The 19,660-nt window shown below is 36.1% G+C and overlaps 1 protein-coding gene across 5 annotated transcripts in view; it reads left to right on the top strand.

Annotated features, from left to right (window-relative positions):
* Window positions 1-19,660, top strand: part of KTN1 (kinectin 1) — a 182,434-nt gene that overhangs the window by 54,348 nt on the left and 108,426 nt on the right. For all 5 annotated transcript variants that reach the window (XM_044664899.1, XM_044664902.1, XM_044664901.1 and 2 more), the window contains exons 6-12: window positions 1,404-1,520; window positions 2,530-2,670; window positions 4,745-4,851; window positions 9,230-9,362; window positions 12,457-12,544; window positions 17,658-17,824; window positions 18,193-18,261. In XM_044664899.1, the coding sequence (XP_044520834.1) occupies window positions 1,404-1,520; window positions 2,530-2,670; window positions 4,745-4,851; window positions 9,230-9,362; window positions 12,457-12,544; window positions 17,658-17,824; window positions 18,193-18,261 (822 nt within the window). The remainder of the gene's footprint in view (window positions 1-1,403; window positions 1,521-2,529; window positions 2,671-4,744; window positions 4,852-9,229; window positions 9,363-12,456; window positions 12,545-17,657; window positions 17,825-18,192; window positions 18,262-19,660) is intronic.

Below are 19,660 nucleotides of genomic sequence, written 5' to 3'. Positions count from 1 at the left end.
GCTATCCAACTGCTCCTGGATTCTGATAAGGGACAGCTTGGGTGATAAAGAAAAAGGTGGGAGACGAGATGATCTTGTCTTTCAGCTCATGGCTGCTTGTCCGAAGTGCCATTGAGTCACAAGTTTAATATATACGGAATTCAAACCTCATTTCACACAAAGGCACAAAGAAACTTCGCAGTTGTGCAGAAAATACAAATTATGTCATGTCAAAAGAGCCTCAATTGCTTCAAGGTAGAGATAGCTTGGAATAGAACCACGTCCAAGGCTGAATCCCAGCTGCCTTATCAGAAAGCTAATTCCGGGAATAGTAAGGTTTTGTCTGACTTTTTTTTTTTTTTAATTCTGACCTTGACTGTCTAGAAATATTGTTTTGTGCCCAAGCAATAGCATTTTTGACCGAAAGAGAGTGTTAACACTCTCTTGACTGCTGGTTTGCTAAGAACTTAAAAATTTTCCAATAAGACTATAATACTTTTCCAATAAGAAAAGGTGTGGTTCATAAAAGGAGTCAAAAGAGGAGTCTCAATAGCTTCCAACATTTGGAGAGAGTAGTTTCAATGGAATGATAAAGTCAGAAGATGTAAGGGATTAAGAAGAGAGAGACAGGTGAGACAGTGAAAGTACCTACTATAGATGATCTTTTTAGAATATTTAGCTACAAAAGACAGAAGAGCTAGAGGATAAGAGTGGAGATGGAAAAATCAAGTGAGGTTTTTTTCAGGATAGGAGAAACACGGTCATGTCAGTAGTCAGAAGAGAAAGAACCAGTAGATAAGGAGAGATTGAAATAAATGAGAGTAGAGATGAAGGAGGGGGACTATTGAAGGAATGAGGTCATTTGAACAAATAGAGGGGATAGTTTTGGTAAGGAAGGCCACAACATCATATTGAATATTAGAAATGAAGTGTGGTAACATCATTCTGTTTTTTGGGCTAGTATATAACCAACCCAGTTTTGTTATCCTCCACATTTGCTATTCAGTCTTTGACTTAGTGGGGAATACTTACTGGTGCTAGTTTGTTTGGCTTTTTTTAGTGCTATTGATAAAGGCCCTAGTTTTAGTTTGTTGAACATTCCCTTTTTTTAAAGAATGGCGAAATAGACAGCTTTTTGTTTAAGCATAGCTTTAAAAATTTTTATGGTGTATTATTGTATTATTATTTTATTTTAATTATTGTATTATTGATTGTGAGATATAACCTGGTTTGATTATCCTTTGGGATTAAATGACATCCTCTTGACTGTGGAGAGGTCCATTTCTGAGCCCTATATTTCTTCTGTATTAGTTATCAACCTCTGAGATGATTTTAAGAGACTTTACACTATTGTTGGTATTGGGTGTAACTGTTTCCTGAAATTTTTTAGAAAATCATGATGCCATTGATTTCTTTCATTATAGTCTAGTAAAGGTGAAGTAGCTGCAGTTTTACATCAGCTTCAGGAAAAAGAGAAGTTACTTGCTGCTGTGAAAGAAGATGCTGTTATTGCAAAGGATCAGTGCAAGCAGTTAGCTCAGGTAAAGTAACTCCTCTGTGAATACCCTAGTGATTTCAAATGAGGGTTAGAATAAAGGAGTGTTCTCTAAGAATTTGGCAGTGGTGCCAAGTTTTAATTATTTTGTTTGATAGAGAGAGAGAGCCTTATAAAACAAAGGGAGCATTTTCTTTTATACATTAATTAAGCATTCTTTATATTTAATGACATTGTTAATATGTACTGGGATAATGAGATTTTTAGTATATTTTGGGTTTTGGTTGGGTTTTTCATGATGTTTCTCAGACTTATTTTATATTTAAATAAAATTAATTTTGATATTTGTAGATTTTCTTGAAATACAACAAAATAATAGACATTATTGGTATTTCTCTTAATGGAATTTAATGTTTAATTTTTGAACAAATTTTTTTAAACAAAAAAATTTAATTTTTGACAAAAGTCTATGTGTAATTATGTTTTTAGGAAATATATTTGTTTGAGAAATATTGGATGGGAAAGGGGGAGGGAGTAAGCTTATGACTTCATTGGTATAAAAAGTTCCTAGGTGAGCAAACTCCTTCTACCATTTGGACAGACAACTTCTCTGTAATTTTTATAGTCTTAGAGACCTGCCTAAAGTGCTGGAGTTTCAGTGACCTACCTAGGGTCACCCATCCATAACTGGGTCAGGGTTATATGTGAACCTGTTTCTGAGGCTAGTTCTATATCTTTATCTCCTATTCTATAAATAGGGAAGATGATTATATGGATTTAAAATGATCTTATTAACCAATCTTGAATATAGGAGTGGTTGGCCCCTTTCTTGGGCTAGAGAATTATAATTAAAAAATGAGTCAGTAGAAGTTACATGCAGAGTAGATGATAATGTATTTAGAAAAAAGCTACAGTGTTGACTGTAGGGTTGATAGTTTTTAGCATTTCAGGTAGCAATAAAAATGGCTTCATTTAAATTTAAGATTAAAAATTCTGTGATTTGCTTTTTGGTTTTAATTTAAAAACTCATTTTCTTTCTTGATTTACAATTTTAGGAGATGATGACAGAGAAGGACAGAAGTAACATGGTTATAACAAGGATGAAAGAACGAATTGGTACTCTAGAAAAGGAACTTAATGTTTTACAGAACAAAATACATGTTGGGTATCAAGAGGCTCAACAGATGCAGATGAAGGTATGTTTACATTGGAATTCAAGTGGAACTAAATCTAAACTCCTATTGTAATAGGAATGAAGTATTCCATGTATTGAACCCAGAAATGGGTTTAATACAGAGAGGTATTTATTACAAATATATCATTATGTCTTTACAATATCTCTTTGAGGTTCCTTATTATTATCTCACAGTTGTGGGGAAACTGAGGCACAGATTAAGTGACTTTCCCAGGGTCTCATAGCTAGTGAGTGTCTGGGGCTGAATTTGAACTGTCTTCCTAATTCTTTTTTTTTTTTTAAACCCTTAACTTTTCTGTATTGGTGTAGGTGGAAGAGTGGTAAAGGTGGGCAATGGGGGTCAAATGACTTGCCCAGGGTCACACAGCTGGGAAGTGTCTGAGGCTGGATTTGAGTACCTAGGACCTCCTGTCTCTAGGCCTGACTCAATCCACTGAGCTACCCAGGTGCCCCCTGTCTTCCTAATTCTAAGTGTTGTTCGCTATCATCTGTATCACTGGCTACCTCCCTTGCCCCACCAAAAACCCCCCTTTTACTTTTGTAATGATTAAATAGGAAAATTTTAATTTGGAGTGTTGCAGAGATTGAATTTTAATTTCACATTCTCAGTATACTATGTACTTTGAAGAGTAGAGTTAATCTTTGTCCTATGCCTTTTTACCACCTATCTCTTTCCTCAATGCCCCTACCTTTATTTTTTGCCCATAATTATCTTCTGTTTCTATGATTTTCTTTTTAACCCACATTCTTTTTTTTTTTTTTTAAACCCTTGTACTTTTCGGTGTATTGTCTCATAGGTGGAAGACTGGTAAGGGTGGGCAATGGGGGTCAAGTGACCTGCCTAGGGTCACACAGCTGGGAAGTGGCTGAGGCCGGGTTTGAACCTAGGACCTCCTGTCTCTAGACCTGACTCTCACTCCACTGAGCTACCTAGCTGCCCCCCCACATCCTTTTTTTTAATCCATATTCTTAAATTTTTTTTTTGTCTAATTTAGAATGGTTACATGATTCATTTCTCCCTTCCCCCCTTTCTCTTCCCCCTCCTGGAACTGACAAGCAATTCCACTGGGTTATACAGGTATCATTGTTCAAAACCTATTTCCGTGTTAAACTCATTCTTAAAAAATTTTTTTAATTGAATTTATTTTATTTTCAGTTCCAGATGCTCTTCTTTCCCCCATCTCCATTCATCCATTAGGAAGGCAAAGAACACAAAATCCATTAAAAAATGAAGTCATGCAAAATAAATTTCTGCATTAGCAGTTTTCTGATTGGGAATATAAAAAAAAGGCAAAGAAATAAATCCTTCATTCTGTACTCTTGTGTCCATCTTTAACAACTTACATTTTAAAGGATGAAATTATTTACTCCATTTAAATTTTACTTTCTGCAGAAGCACTCCACTGATTATACTTGTAGTCAATAAAGGATTGTTTAATAATTTTATTTTTCTACATGGGATTCATGAGGTTTTTTTTTTAAATAAAGGTGCCATGCATAGCTGAGAAGTAATTGTAATCCTTTCATTTACCTTTGAGAAATCACCAGAGAACTACCATACCTAACCCTCTTAAAATTCAAGTCTTTTTTATTTTTTCTTCTATAAACTTTTTGTTAGATTTTCCTGTTTGAAAGGGATTGGTTGACATTCCCCAGTTATAATGATTTTATTTTTTATTTCTCCTAGTATTTAGATTAGCCTTTCTTGTAAGTACCTAGTAGTTATGTCATTAGGTGGATATTGTTATTATTTCACATTTCACTTTTAAATTATAATGTAATTAAACTTTATTTCTTTTTTACTGTTGCTTTTTATATGTGACCTATCAGGGTGTTTTTTTTCCTATAATAACTTCGAGATGAATGTATTAGGAAATATTTAATTTATCTTATTAATTTCATTGTAATTTTCTATTAATTATTGAAGCCTTTGACCTTTTAAACTTTTTGATGCATACATATAAAATGAACTATTTTTATGTTATGCCATTTTCTTATTATTATATAGTTTTCATAAGTAGTTTTTAGGCTTTTCTATTTATGAATAATGTAATATAAAAATCACTTATTTGTAGTTTCAGAAAGTTCGTGAACAAATGGAAGCAGAAATTACCCATTTGAAGCAAGAAAATGGTATTTTGAGAGATGCTGTCAGCAATACCACTAACCAAATCGAAAGCAAGTATGTTAGCCTAGAAGACTTCAGTTAAACCATTTGTGCCTGCATGGGAAAAATGAATATTTATGCTCTTTTCTTTAATTATTAAAATGACCTTCACTGATTGGTGATGGAATATCCTTATGATTATTGTCTTATTCCTAATGCAGATTCTTCTTTGAAAACTTAATAATGGTAATTTAGTTAAGACATTACATGAGGAACACCAATATTTATTCAGCCATAATTCTGCCCCCTTTTTTGGGTAGATTAATTCCCTAAAATGCAGAAGGTAATCTGTCTAATAACTTTAAAGTTTCATAATCTTAAGATATGTTTATGTGTTTTTTAAAAATTGTGAGCTATATATAGTCTTCATTTCATGATGCTTATTTTTTCTGTGTTTGACATTGCTGGTTTTGTCAATTTTATCATTTCTAGACTGATAGAATTTTCAATTTTGGAAGGACCTTATGTCAAAATAAGCATTTATTAACTACTTACTGTATATTAGGCACATGTATGATAAGCATTGGGGATACAAAAAAAGCAAAAAAAAAGCCCTAGCTTTCAAGGAATTCCCAATATAATGGGGGAGGGGAGAAGAGACACATAACCAATAAAAAGAAAGGACATATAAACAGTATATAGGACAAATAGAAAATCATTAAAAGAAGAAAGGCATTAGAATTAAGAGGGGTTGGGAGAGGTTTCTTATGGCAGGCAGGATTTTAGTTGGAATTGAAAAGACATCAGGGAAGCCAGTAGGTGAACATGAGGAGGAAATATATTTTAGGTATGTGGTACAGTTGGAAAATATTCTTGGAGCCAAGGGGATGGAGTGTTTTGCTCGTGAACAGCAAAGAGGTCAGTGCTGCTGAGAAGAGAAGAAGCACCCTTCCACTCAGTGATGAACATGTACCATACTTTATAATGATTTGAACCCCTGTAAGGCCAGTATTCAAACCCAAATCCTAAATCCTGACCACATGATTCCTTATTTCTATCTCCCTCAAACCTCCCACCCCAAAGTCCCAACTAAATGTTATCTACCTCTTTCATTAAGACCTCTGGAATGCCTTTTCCATGAGCAACAAACTTCTCTTTATCTTAAATCTTTTCTTCTATCCCTTCGATCTTCTAGCAATCAATGAAACCTGGCTTTCTTCCCTGATTACCCAGCCTCCCTGGCTACCCTTTCCAGCACTTGTACTTTCCTCTTATCCCTTGGCTTGTTGGTCCAGGTTTTCTCCCTACCTGAGTCCCTCAATCTCTTTTCCTTTGAGATTTTTGTAATCAATATATACCACCCAATCAACATTCTGATAACTATTGTTTATAGACCTCCAGTTCACTCTCCTTCCTCAATGAGTTTAGTACTTGCCTCACAATTTTCCTCTCGGCCTTAATTCCAGCTGACATACTAGTGGACTTCAATATACATATTGACTCTCCCTCAAACACCTTAATCCCTCAGTTCCTTAATTTATTAACTTCCCCTGACCTATTCCTTCCTCCACATCTTAGTCACACTGAAAGGATCTTGCCATTGTCCAAAAATGCATCATTTCTGTTTTCACAAATTCAGAAATCCCCTTATCTGAACATAATTAGTTGCCTTTCCAACTCATCTTCTGCCTTCTCATTCCAAACTATTCTTAATCCACACTATGAACTTGAGGCCCTCTACCTCTCAGTTCTCTCTCAGGCTATTTTGCCCCTACATTAACCACTCTTTCTTCTTTTCCCCCTCTTGATCTCTTGGAAAATTAGTTTGGCTCTGCATTAACAACTTCTCTTGAAGAAGTCTCCTGGCTTTCTTGTATTGCTCATTGCTCCTTGTCAAGTACTAACCTTGGATTACTCACACCAATTCTTGCCTTCTTCTACACATTTGCTGCTGAATGAATGTAGAGAAAATTATAAAACCATTCTGACTGGGGTCACTACAAATTTATGTTATAGAACTTCAGTTCATTACTTAGCATAACTTATCTTCAAGCTCTTCCCTGCTTACTGGCCTCTTCCCTGTTGTCTTTAATTATACTTACATTGACTTCATTCTCAAAAACCTCTTATTTGATCCTTTCATTCCTGCCAGCAGTTGTCCTGTAGCTCACCTGTCCTTTGTTGCTAAACTCCTTGAGAAGTAAGCCTGTAATAGGTGCTTCCATTTCTCACCTATCAGTCTCTTAACTCCTTATAATATGACTTTTAAACTTGTCATTCCACCAAAACTTCTGTCTCTTAGAGTTACAAATGATCTCTTAATTGTCAAATTCAGGGGTCTTTTCTCAATCCTCATCCTTTTTTGACTTCTCTGTAGATTTTGACACAGGTAATCACCCTCTTTTCCTTGTTGTTAAGTTTTTTCTTATTTCTCAGACTGCTCCTTCTCAGCCTTTTTTGCTGGATCCTTAACCAGATCCCACGCACTAGCCGTGGGTGTTCTACTGGGCTCTGTCCTGGGTCTTCTTCTCGTCTTAATGTTTATTTGGGGATTCATTAGGTTCCTATAGATTTATTGATAACATCTCTATGATGATGATTTTCAGATCAACTTATCCAGTCCCAGCCACCCTGCTGATTTCCAGTCTTACATCTCTAACTACCTTTCTTACATCTTGAACTGTATGTCCAATAGATGTCTTAAAAACTAAACATGTCCAAAACCAGAATTCATTATCTTTCACTCTAAACTATCCTTCCCTCATACTTTCCTCTGTCTCATAGAGGGCAATACCATCCTCCCTATCCCTTAGATTTACAACTTAGGTACCATCTCTTATCCCTTTTATCTAGTCTATTGTCAATTTCAATTTTACCTCTGTGACATCTCCCAAATAGCCCCACTCTCTCCTCTGACGTTGCCAACACTCTAGTGCGGATCCTTATCACTCCTCACTTCTGGATTATTTTAATAGCCTCTTGGTTGGCCTGTCTGTCTCTTCACTCCAGTTCATCTCTATTTATCTGTCATCATGATTTCCTAGAATGTAGGTCTGACCCTGCAAATCTCTCTCTACTCCAGGATCAAATACAAAATCTTCTATGTGACATTCAAAACCCTATATAACCTACCTCCTCCTATCTTTTTCTAGTTTTCTTATGTCTTATTCCCAGTTTTATATACTCTTCAATCCAGTACTTTCATTTTCTAGATCAATGGTTCCCAAACTTTTTTGGCCCTTTCCAGAAAAAATATTACTTAGCCCCCTGGAAATTAATTAAAAAAAATTTTTAATAGCAGTTAATAGGAAAGATAAATGCACCTGTGGCCATCACCGCTTTCCTAGATCGCTGCAGGACCCACCAGGGGGCAGTAGTGCCCACTTTGGGAATCACTGAAATAAATAAATAGAGCCAAAGCGAGTGACTTGAATTGCCCTTATTCTTATGTCCTCTTTTTAAATAGAAGAGTTGATGCATATAAACTCTTACCCATGTATTTAAAAAAAAAATACGTAAAGTGGAGATGAATGAATTTGGAAGGAGGAATGAACATTTGGAAGAAAGGATGAAGTTTTATTCATGTGTAAATGATACCATATTTAGATTTAGATTAATCTGTATTTTACAAAAATCAACTTTTCTATGGAAGCACCAGCTGATATAAGACAAAATTCTAGTTAGTGTATAGTTTCAAATGGATAACTTTTAGGAGGTGTTCTTATGTCTTCCTCTTCTTTTTAAAAATCTTAGAATTGATACTAAGTATCTGTTCTAAGGCAGAAGAGTAATAAAAGCTAGGTAGTTGAGGTTATACAGCTAGAAAGTGTCTTGAGAACAGATTTGAACCCAAATCTTCCCAATTCCAGGCTTGGCTCCCTATCCATTGAGTCACCTAGCTGCCCCTCTCTTTCTTTTTGAAGGAGTCAGAGAAAATGCTAAGATAAAGAGTATCTTATTTTAAATTTAGTTATGATATATAAAAATAAGGACCTTGAATTATTTATTTGTTTTTTTGGGGAAGCTTTATCTTCTGTATTCTAAGTCAGAAGAGCAGCAGGGTTCTGTAATTGAGGTTGTGACTTGCAGCAAGGTTCCAGCAATTGGGGTTAAGTGATTTTGCAGCAATGTTCCAGCAGTTGAAGTTTGCCCAGGGTCACATAGCTAGGATGTATAAGAGGCCAGATTTGAATTTAGTTCCTCCTACCTCCAAACTCGGTGCTCTATCTACTGTGATATGTAGTCTAACCTCCTTGAGTTATTTTAAAAAATTACATCTGACTGACTTTATTTTATAATAGTTATAATTTTTGAATTGTTTTTTAAGAAGGATGATCAAGATAGAAAACTAAGGGTTATTGTTTTTTTTTCATACCTGCTTAGGAATATCATAAGTTTTGCTTATTTCACATGCTTGTGGTAGAAATTTTATTAATCCAGGCCTTATTTTCAGGCAGTCTTCTGAATTGAACAAGCTCCGCCAGGAATATGCTAGGTTGGCAAATGAACTAACAGAGAAGACAGGAAAGTTGCAACAGGAAGAAATTCAAAAGAAGAATGCTGAGCAAGCAGTTGCTCAGTTGAAGGTGACTTTTACTCACACATTTTTCAGAGATGTGCTAAGCCCTTGTGTAAACCTGATAATTTTAGATGAGCCCCCATACTGAGTGGTAACCTAAATCTAAATTATAGCTTCAAGGAATGTAGTTTGAGTGTTAATAGAATTTCTGTCTTATATTAGGTGGCATGACCACAGGGAGAAGAGAGGGTTGAAATAAAAATGATCACATGACATTGTGAACAGAGCCCAGTGACTTAGGTTGAAATACTATTTTTTCCTTTAAATTTAAATTAAAAAAAATTTTTTTAAAGACCCTTACCTTCCGTCTTAGATTCAATACTGTATATTGGCTCCAAGGCAGAAGAGCAGTAAGGGCTAGGCAACGGGGGTCAAGTGACTTGCCCAGGGTCACACGGCTGGGAAGTGTCTGAGGTCAGATTTGAACCTAGGACCTCCCGTCTCTAGACCTGGCTCTCAATCCACTGAGCTACCCAGCTGCCCCCTAAATGTAAGTTTTTAAAAAAAATTTTTAAAAATCCTTATCTTCTTTCTTAGAATCAATACTGTGTATTGGTTCCAAGGCAGAGGAGCAGTAAGGGCTAGGCAATGGGGTCACACAGCTAGAAGTTGGATTTAAACCTAGGACCTCCCGTCTCTAAATCCACTGAGCCTCCCAGCTGCCCCTAAAATTTTCTTAAAAAAAATTTTTTTTACATAATTACATGTAAAAATAATTTTTAACACTCATTAAATTTGTTTTTGAGTTCCAAATTCTTTCCTTCCCTCCTTCTTGTGCATTGACTAGGCATACGATTTTATATAGATTATACATATCAAACATTATTTTTAATACATATTTTATCATCCTGAGCAAAGCTCTTCTTCACCTTTGAACTTTAATTTCCTTCTCTTTAAAATAGGAATTAATGTTCTTGTAAGCATAAAAAGAGGTGATATATGTAAAAACACTTTTCAGACCTTCTACTCTATAGAAATGTTGACTGTTATTGAGCTGTTGTGCTTTTGGCACATGTATTGTGTAATGTTATTTGGCATTGCAATATGAAAAACAGAATGATTGATAGTTAGCAGTTTGGAACTTAGAATCAACCAAGCTTGCCGTGAGCCAGCAAGGGCAAAAGTCAGTTTCTGGAAAGACTAAATAGCAGGATTTTGCACCAGAGGGTCTCTCATTTTGGACAAGGGCTTGGTGGGAGGTTTTGGTTGGTTGGGTAGGCCAAAAGCCAATTTAGGATACCAGCAGCCAATACTGATCAATACCTTAGTTCCAATCCTGTGTGAATCTATACTATACATCTTAATTAATTAATCATCAAAGAAGAAGCAACATCAATACCATCAAACAATACGGTTCAGGTCAAAGCAACCTGGCCAGCAGGTTGCAACTGAGAGAGACAATCCTCTTCAGTTGTTAATCTCAAACCCTGACTACCTTCAGTTGATATCACCTGATCATCTGTAGCTTTAGCCAAGGATTCCTTTTATACTTCTTTCCTTCAGTTCCCTGTTTCCCTTTCCCTAAGTCTGTTATCATTAAATCTTGAAAGTTACTTAGGTGGATGTCATTTTACCCTAAGGATCATCAAACATATGCTTGGGTATCTGAAGGAAGGATTACTTCGACTAAAGTTAAGCTGCAGTTACTAGCATTTATCCATCATCTTGGATCCAGGATAAGCAGTCAAAGGAGCTGTCTAACCCACAGTCTCGTTACTTAATCACTTGTCTTGGTACACTGTTATATTGAAGCTGGGCATTCACAAATTTTATTCACAAATATTCCTGTGGGGTCCTTAGTGTTCACCATCACAACTTAGTGCTACACCTAGGGATTCCCACAGCCACTCAGCTTCAGCTTCTCATACCCTTTGTGCTCCTACTATCTTGTAACAATAGTCATTGTTTTTATCTGTAAGAAACGAAATAGCTGCCTTTTGACAAGTGTCTGTTAAACAGATAATTAGACAATTACAATAATAGTTATTACCTCTTGATACATAACAGTATTGGAAAACTTGGAGATTAATTAAATAGGTAGAGAGATAAACTAAATGTGGGTAATAGAATATAAATATTTTTTAGTTCTCAGGATTTTAATATTGTTCTATGCTGAGGGAGAAAGAAGAATAGCTTTTTTGACCAGTCTTTATTCTATGTTGGTCTTGATGGTAGGGTTAAAAACTTATTTATTGTTGTAGTAGTCTGTTACTTTTGTTGGAATATACTATTGTGGGTGAATAATATTAAAGGTTTTAGTTGCAGTGGTGTACTTTATTTCAATCACTGCTGTCAAATATGTATTAATATTGTCATTTTGCTTAAGCTTTTGGATGTTTTGATGTCAGGTTTGTCAATAAAGATAGAGGCCTAACCATTTTAAAGGTCACCTTTTAAAGCAAAGTAATGAAAATAGGGCCTAATGGGGTAGCTAGGTAGCTTAGTAGGTAGAGGACCAGGCCTGGAGTTTAGAGGACTTGGGTTCAAATTTGACCTCAGACACTTCCTAGCTATGTGATACTGGGCAAGTCATTAACTCAGATTGCCTTGCCCTTCTGATCTTGAACTGATTCTTTAAAAAACAGCAACAATAACAAAAAAACAACTCTTATCTCCTGTCTTAGAATCAGTACTGTGTAATCTTAAGACAGAAGAATGGTAAGGTCTAGGTAATGGGGATTAAGCGACTTGCCCAGTCACACAGGTGGGAAGTATCTGAGGCCAGATTTTAACCTAGCATCTCCCATCTCTGGGCCTGGCTCTCAATCCACTGAGGCACCTAGGTGCCCTCGGAAGTGATTCTTAATATGGATTCTAAAACAGAAGATAAGGGATAAAAAGGAAAATAAAGAAAAGAAAATATTGTATCAGCTACTATAATAGGCATCTTACGATCCTACGATTTTGAGAGTTTATATGTTTGAAATAACTTCTAAATTGTTAATTTTTGTTCATGCATAATTACCAGACTTTGAAAATTTGCAGTTTTAGGAAGTATGGAAAAAATGGTTTTAGCAACATAAATTGAAATATGATTTATCAAATAATTTGTAGTATTAGTATGCTGAAAGCTTTTCTTCTCTTTTCTTTTAAACCTCAAGGTTCAACTACAAGAAGCTGAGAGAAGGTGGGAAGAAGTCCAGAGCTATATCAGGAAAAGAACATCAGAGCATGAAGCAGCACAACAAGGTGGGCAGAAGAATGAAAGACCCATGTAAAATTTTTAGTGAATTCCTAACTTTATATTAAAAAACAAAACTTAAAGGGCTGAAGAAACAATTTTGAGGGAAAGTTAAGTTCATTTTAATAATTTTCATGTGGCTAAGTATTCATATGTTCCTGTTTCTGTTTGGTTTGAGAATGTCCATTCTTTTCATTTATTTATTTATTTTTTTAAGCACCTTGCCTTCTACCTTAGAATCAATACTTACGTATTGGTTCCAAGACAGAAGAGTGGTATAAGGGGTAGGCAGTGGAGGTTAAGTGACTTGCCCAGGGTTACACAGCAAGGAAGTGTCTTAAGGCCAGACTTGAACCTCTACAACCTACCATCTCTAGGCCAGGGTCTCAATCTACTGAGCTACCCAGCTGCCCCTGACCATGCTTTTTAGAAAAAAGGAGGAGTTAATTTTAATATATCCCTTTTAAGACTTTATTTCCTCTGTAAGTCCTTCTATGACTTCCTTTAATTAATAGCTATATTAGACACAATATTTGGATAACTATGAGGGAGGTTAGTCTTAAGTACTTGCTATAGTGATGAATTTTTTTTTAAAGAAAATTCAGTATCTAATATGAAGACAAAGGATAATAAGATCCTTACATCTATAATTAACATAAGATTCTAATAACTGACATCTTTTTTACCTCCTTCTGTTTCCTCTTCTGGCTCTGTCTTTCCTTGAAGTAACAAGTAGATTGTATGTTATTCCTTCATTTTCTTTCTAATAGATATAGTGCTCTGCTGAAAAAAGGGATTATTCAAGAATCAAAGGATAGTGAATTAAGTTTTTTGTTCTTTTGTACTTTCAGATTTTGCTATGACTTTTTTGGGTGGATTGGGGAGGGAAGACATTGCTTGCATAATGTTAAAACTTTTTTGAACATATCAAAAATATATCTTATTGGGGGCAGCTGGGTAGCTCAGTGGAGTGAGAGTCAGGCCTAGAGACAGGAGGTCCTAGGTTCAAACCCGGCCTCAGCCACTTCCCAGCTGTGTGACCCTGGGCAAGTCACTTGACCCCCATTGCCCACCCTTACCAATCTTCTGCCTATGAGACAATACACCGAAGTACAAGGGTTAAAAAAAAAAAAAGTAAAAAAAAATATATATCTTATTTTCCTTGTATCTCCTGGAACCTTGTGTTTTGATTTAAATTCTTTTCAACTAGCACTATTAAGCACACTCTATTTAAAGCAATAGGGAAACAACTCATAGACCTTGCTTTTCTGTACTCTAAAAGGTATCATAACTCTTTTAAAAAAGTAATGCTGAAAGAAGTCAAACATGGACTGTTTTTCTTTTGTGCCATAAATTAAACATGCTATCTCTCAAGTTGCCTCAGCTGTATTGTGAAAGCCCTTCATGGTATGATTCTTGCCTGCTTTTTTAGATGTCAACTTATTCATTATTATACATTCAAGCCAAAATGACCTATTTTTGATATTCCTTGTACATAACATTCCATTTCCTATGTCTCTGCTTTTGCATAGGCTGTCCTTCGTGTGTGTAATGGTTTCCGTCTTCATCCCTTATCTCTTGGTATTTTTGGCTTGGCATACTTCCTCCTTCATGGCTCAGTTCCAACAGTAGTCCTTTTTTTTTTTTTTAAACCCTTACCTTCTGTCTTAGAATCATTGGTTCTAAGGCAGAAGAGTGGTAAGGGCTAGGCAGGTGGGGGTTAAGTGACTTGTCCAGGGACACACAGCTAGGAAGTATCTGAGGCAAGATTTGAACCCAGGACCTCATATCTCTGGGCCTGACTCTCAAACCACTGAGCCACCCAGCTGCCCCCAGGAAAGCTACTTTAAAAAAATGAAAGCTGGTCTCAGGGAGCTTACATTTTATCAGAGAGACAATGTATATGTTTATAACTCTACAAAATAAGTACTTACTACCAGTTTTGGAGTACTAGGAAATTATTCATGTGGAAAGTATTGCTTGAGCTAAGGTTTGAAAGTAACTTTGGATTCTAAGAAGCTGGGTTGAGAAGGAGGGCATTTGAAGTATGGGGTTTATAATATATAATCTTTGTACAAAGGCAAGAAATTAAATGGGTTTTTTTTTGTTCTGTTTTGTTTTTTTGGAAATAGTATGAAGGCTGGTTTTGACTGGTGTGGAAAATGTTTATAATGTGTTATGTGATATATGGTAAAGCTTTAAAGGTAGTTGGAGCCAAGTTGTAAAGGGCCTTAAAAGCCAAACAGAAGAGTCTAATTCATTGATTTAGAAGAGTGACACTCTCAGACTTATGCTTTAGGAATATTACTTTGGCCAATTTGGAGTCTATTGTGATAGTTCAGGCAAAAGTTGATGAAGTGTGCTGGTTATGTGATTAGAGAAAAGGGGATAAAGGTAAATTAATTCTCAGATTTACAATTCTCTCTAGATATCTGGAGCAAAGGAGTTGAACATGAATGACTAAGATTGTGAACTTTGATGACAAGAAGAATGGCATTGTGCTCAGTAGAAATTAGGAAGTTTGGAAGAGTTCAGAGAGAAAGATGATTAATTCTTTTTCACATGTGATTGAAATTCCTATGAGGAAATCATTCTGTAATGTCTGATAAGATGGATCGATGATCTGGGATAGAGACTCAGGAGAGAGACTAGAAGTGCATATTCAAATCTAGGAATAGTCTCAATAAAGATGCAACTGGGAGTTGATGAGAGGACCCCAAAGTATATAGAGAGGTTAGTATATTTCCTAGGATGGAGCCTTTGGGTCTAACCATAAATATGGAACAGAATATACAGAATGTAAAAATATACTTTTTCCAGTAAAGGAGCCTTAAATGGATCTGAGAGAGTAAGAAAAGAACTGAGAAAAACAATGTCACAAAAACTGAGAGATGAGAGTATCATGAAGGGGAAGAACTAGACTATTACATTAGCTTCCTTTCTCACATATAGTTGTTAACAGTTAACCTTCCTATGCTACAGGCCTAACCTTGTCGTTCTATTCAAGATCTCTATTGGAGTTAGGATAAAGTAGAATTATTTACTCTGGAGTTTGAATTTCTAAACTCACTTAAACATACCCTTCTAGCTGTTCTTCAAACTGTATTCCAGATTCTATTTTTGTGCTTTTGCACTCATTTTCTAGGCATGGAACGTATTTCCTTCTCATACCTGCCTTGGAATCATTAGCTTCCTTCATGGATTAATCTAGGTGCCACTTAACAGTGTAAAAGTTTTTCCTTACTGTTCCCCAATGGTGAGTGTTCTCTTCCTACTCAAATTACTTTCTATTAATTTATCTGTGCACATGTTATATTCCTTCACCAGACTATTAAACTCAATGAATGCAGGCACTATTTAGTTTAAATATCTGTATTCTTAGCAATTAGTAGAGTACCTTTCACATAGTATGTTAGTAATGAATATTGGATTGAATTAAGATTACTTTTTATAGAGGTAAAGGGTGATAGTGACAACATGGAGGGATTCTTATAGGTAGGTGCCCTTGAGATGAGTCTTCGAGGAAGAAAATGAACTTAGATGAAAGTGTGTGTTTGGGAGTCAAGGAGGAAGCCTTTTCCAGTTAAGAGAATGGTGGGAGCAAAGGCTAGAAAAAACAAGACAAGAAAAAGGGGTTGGAGCGTTAAGAGTGGTATATAATGTTGTAAGAGAATTGTGGAAAGTTAGATTGGTGTCAGATGGGGGAGGATCTCACTATTAAACTTAGGAATTCATGGTTTGTATGTTTGTTGATGAAGTGCCCCTTGAGATTTTGAAGTAGAAATTTGATATCATAAAAGCAGATCATAAGAAGGTCTCCTAAACAGTTTTGTAAATCAGTGGTATCAAGCTCAAATAGAAATGGAGAGTACTAACCCATACCTAAAGATCCCTCTAGGTTGCATCTTGACTTAGAAAATCATATTAACAGCTTTGTTTTCATTATTTTGTTAATTATTCTCTAACTACATTTTAAACTGTTTTGGGCTAGGTTGTTTCCTAGTTGCTGCACGTGTGTGTGTGTGTGTGTGTGTGTGTGTGTGTGTGTGTGTAAATATTAAACGTATTTATTTTTTAAACCCTTGCCTTTTGTCTTAGAATCAATACTGAATATTGACTCTAAGGCAGAAGAGTGGCAAAGGCTAGGCATTTGGGGCTGATTGACTTACCTAAGGACACATAGGTAGGAAGTGTTTGAGGCCAGTTTTGAACCCAAGACCCCCTGTCTCTAGGCCTGACATTATTTACTAAGCCACCTTGTTGCCCCAGTACTGCATATTTAACACTGCAAATGATTGATTGGAGAGAGAGTGCTTGAAGAAAAACCTAATCAGTTACCATTTCTAAAGAGTCAACTGTATAGAGCAGTGATGGGCAAACTATTCTGGGCGGGCCAGATCCAGGCTGTAGTTTGCCCATCGCTGCCTTAAGCAATTCCCTAATCACTACATCTGGATGTGGGGGCGTAGTGATTAGGGAATTACTTAAGGCAGTGATGGGCAAAACTATGGCCTGGATCTGGCCTGCAGGGAATAGTTTGCCCATCACTGGAATGGAAAGGAAGGGAGGTATTCAAGACACATTATAGAATTAGAATGAGTAGCTGCCAGTTTTTCTGAATAGGTTGCTTTCTGTTGTCACTTCTAAATATTAACATTGGAAACTAGCCTGTAAGACACAAGGAACTTAATTCAATTGTAAATTAAGGTAACTCCTGGGAAGTTAAGATTGTGTAAAGAAATAAGATTCAGCAAATTAATTTTCAAATTTTTAAAGAATCTGTTAAGTATAAGGAAGATGCAAATTTGGTATAGTGAATGAAAGCATCAAGAAGACTTGGATTCAAATGCTGACCTATCTTGGCTTTTTGACCATGCTAAAGTCACTTAACCACTCAGTGCCCCAGACAGCTCTCTGTGATGGCAAGTTATAGTAGAGTTGATCCTTGATAGAGAAAGTTTCTGTAGTGGAAGTTCACTCCTACTTATGGAATCATAATACTGAACCAAAATATTTAAGGTGTTGAGCTAAGAGCTAACCAGATAGATATCTGTCTGTCCTTTAAATGGCCACTATCCACAGCCTTTTAAAAACATTTAAAGTATTGGATGTTTATTGCAGATTTACAGAATAAGTATGTGGCCAAAGAGAATGAAGTCCAGGGCCTGCATAGTAAACTTACAGATACATTGGTATCAAAACAGCAACTGGAGAAAAGATTAATGCAGCTAATGGAATCTGAACAAAAGAGGGTTAAAAAAGAAGATTCTCTACAGATGCAAGCACAGGTATCCCATTTATTTTTCATTCTGTTTAGAGAATGCAATGCTTGATGGTGTTAAGTAACCTCTAACATAAGTCTTCTTTCAATTAAATGAGAATCTTAGTGGTGGCATATTTCACTTTGGGTTATTGCATTATGAAATGGAGGGCTTTTGCTTATAGTTTTGTATTTTACTCTACTAGTTAAAAGTGTAATCTTGTGCTTTTTTTTATCATATAGCGATTGTTCAACCATCTCCTGGCTTGAAAATAATCTGTTATTTTTTGAAAAATCAAAGATTAATTACTTGTTACTACCTACCAGTGCTCTTTTTAAACATGAACACAGATACTTCTTTACCTCTATGTCTCTCTTTTTTTTTTTGGGTGAAAGGATCTTCTGGAGCAAAATGAGGCTTTGAAAGCTCAAATTCAGCAATTTCATACTGAGATGGCAGCCCAGGTAATAAGATTGTCTTCCTATTTGGCATTATTAAGTTTTGGAAGGCTTTTGACAGCTAAATATTCTTTTGTACACTTAGTTAAGGTAATGTGGTTGAGTGTTCTATAAGTAAAACCAATAGATTAAGTGCATACTTATGATAATATTTATGTTATCTTCCCTAACTTTTAGTAATTTCAACATATTATGTTTGAAAAATAGGGAAGCCACAGATCATCTCATGTTCTTTGTGCTTAGGGTTTCATTTTCCTTCATCAAAGACTGACATTTCTTTATCTGAGCAGTCACTTATCATTTTGTCACTCTCTTGCCTTATCCACCTCCTAAAATATATTCTTCTTAATCATGACTTCGAATTCTTTTATCCTACAGTATTTTCTCAGGACATCACCCTTGCTCTGAATTTATTTTCTTTACTTCTCAGTTTTGAAACTAGTGTTAACCTATTTAACACTACCATGTCTTTTTCTCTTAAATCCATTTCCTCTTTGTCTTGTGTTGCTGTTCTTATCTTGTCAAAACTCTTTATTGCTCATATTTGTGTATTTATGGTTTGCTCTTATTTATGTCAATCAACTGTCATCCCCAGGGTAGATAAACCAAACTAGCTGTAGCAGCAAATGCTGGGCAAGTTAAACAACCACCATTACCTTGACCACCATCTTCATTGGTACTCTTAATGGAGACAGGTCAGGACCATGAGCCTCAGATCCTTGAGAATTGTAGTGTCCCACAAATCGATTAAACCACCCAGCCCTTGCAGCCACCACTGAGGTGAGAAATCATTGGAGAAGGGGGCCGTTGTCTTCCTCAGGAGCCTTGGGAGCATTTGTATGCCCAGGTTGACTTCTAGACCAGGCCAGGAGTCATGTCCCCACCAACTGCCAGCCAACTGCTGATTCCCAGGGCAGGCAGGCTAGCTGAGCTGAGACAGTAAGTGCTGGGCAAGTCAAACCACTCCCAGGGCCTCAACCACCATCTTTTCTATCACTGAGGAAGATAGTCCAAGACCTTCCAGCTCAAATTGTAGCTGAAACTTCTAGATGTATTGTTTCCCCAATTAGAATATTCCTTCATAAAAAAAGCATATTCCTTCATTAGACTATGCACTCCTTGTTAGAGCAAGAGCTGTCTTTTCTATTTGTATCTCCAGAGATTTGCACATAGAGTATATTTAATAAATGCTTCATTTATTCGTTATAATCTACCCCTTCCATTCCTAGCTACATACTGTTGAAGGGAACTAGAAAGTTGTCAAGCAACTGAGCTAACTGGATCCAATAAAGATTCATATCTCAGCCAGGTCTTCACTATCTTAGGTAGGTCCTCTGATTCTTTCCTAATAGAAACTCTATACTACTCACCACACAGGCTATTCTTAACCTTCTCAAACCTCCCT

This window comes from Gracilinanus agilis, chromosome 2, assembly GCF_016433145.1.
Source record: "Gracilinanus agilis isolate LMUSP501 chromosome 2, AgileGrace, whole genome shotgun sequence".
NCBI classification, from domain to species: Eukaryota; Metazoa; Chordata; class Mammalia; order Didelphimorphia; family Didelphidae; genus Gracilinanus; species Gracilinanus agilis.
This window is presented reverse-complemented; position numbering and strand designations above follow the sequence as displayed.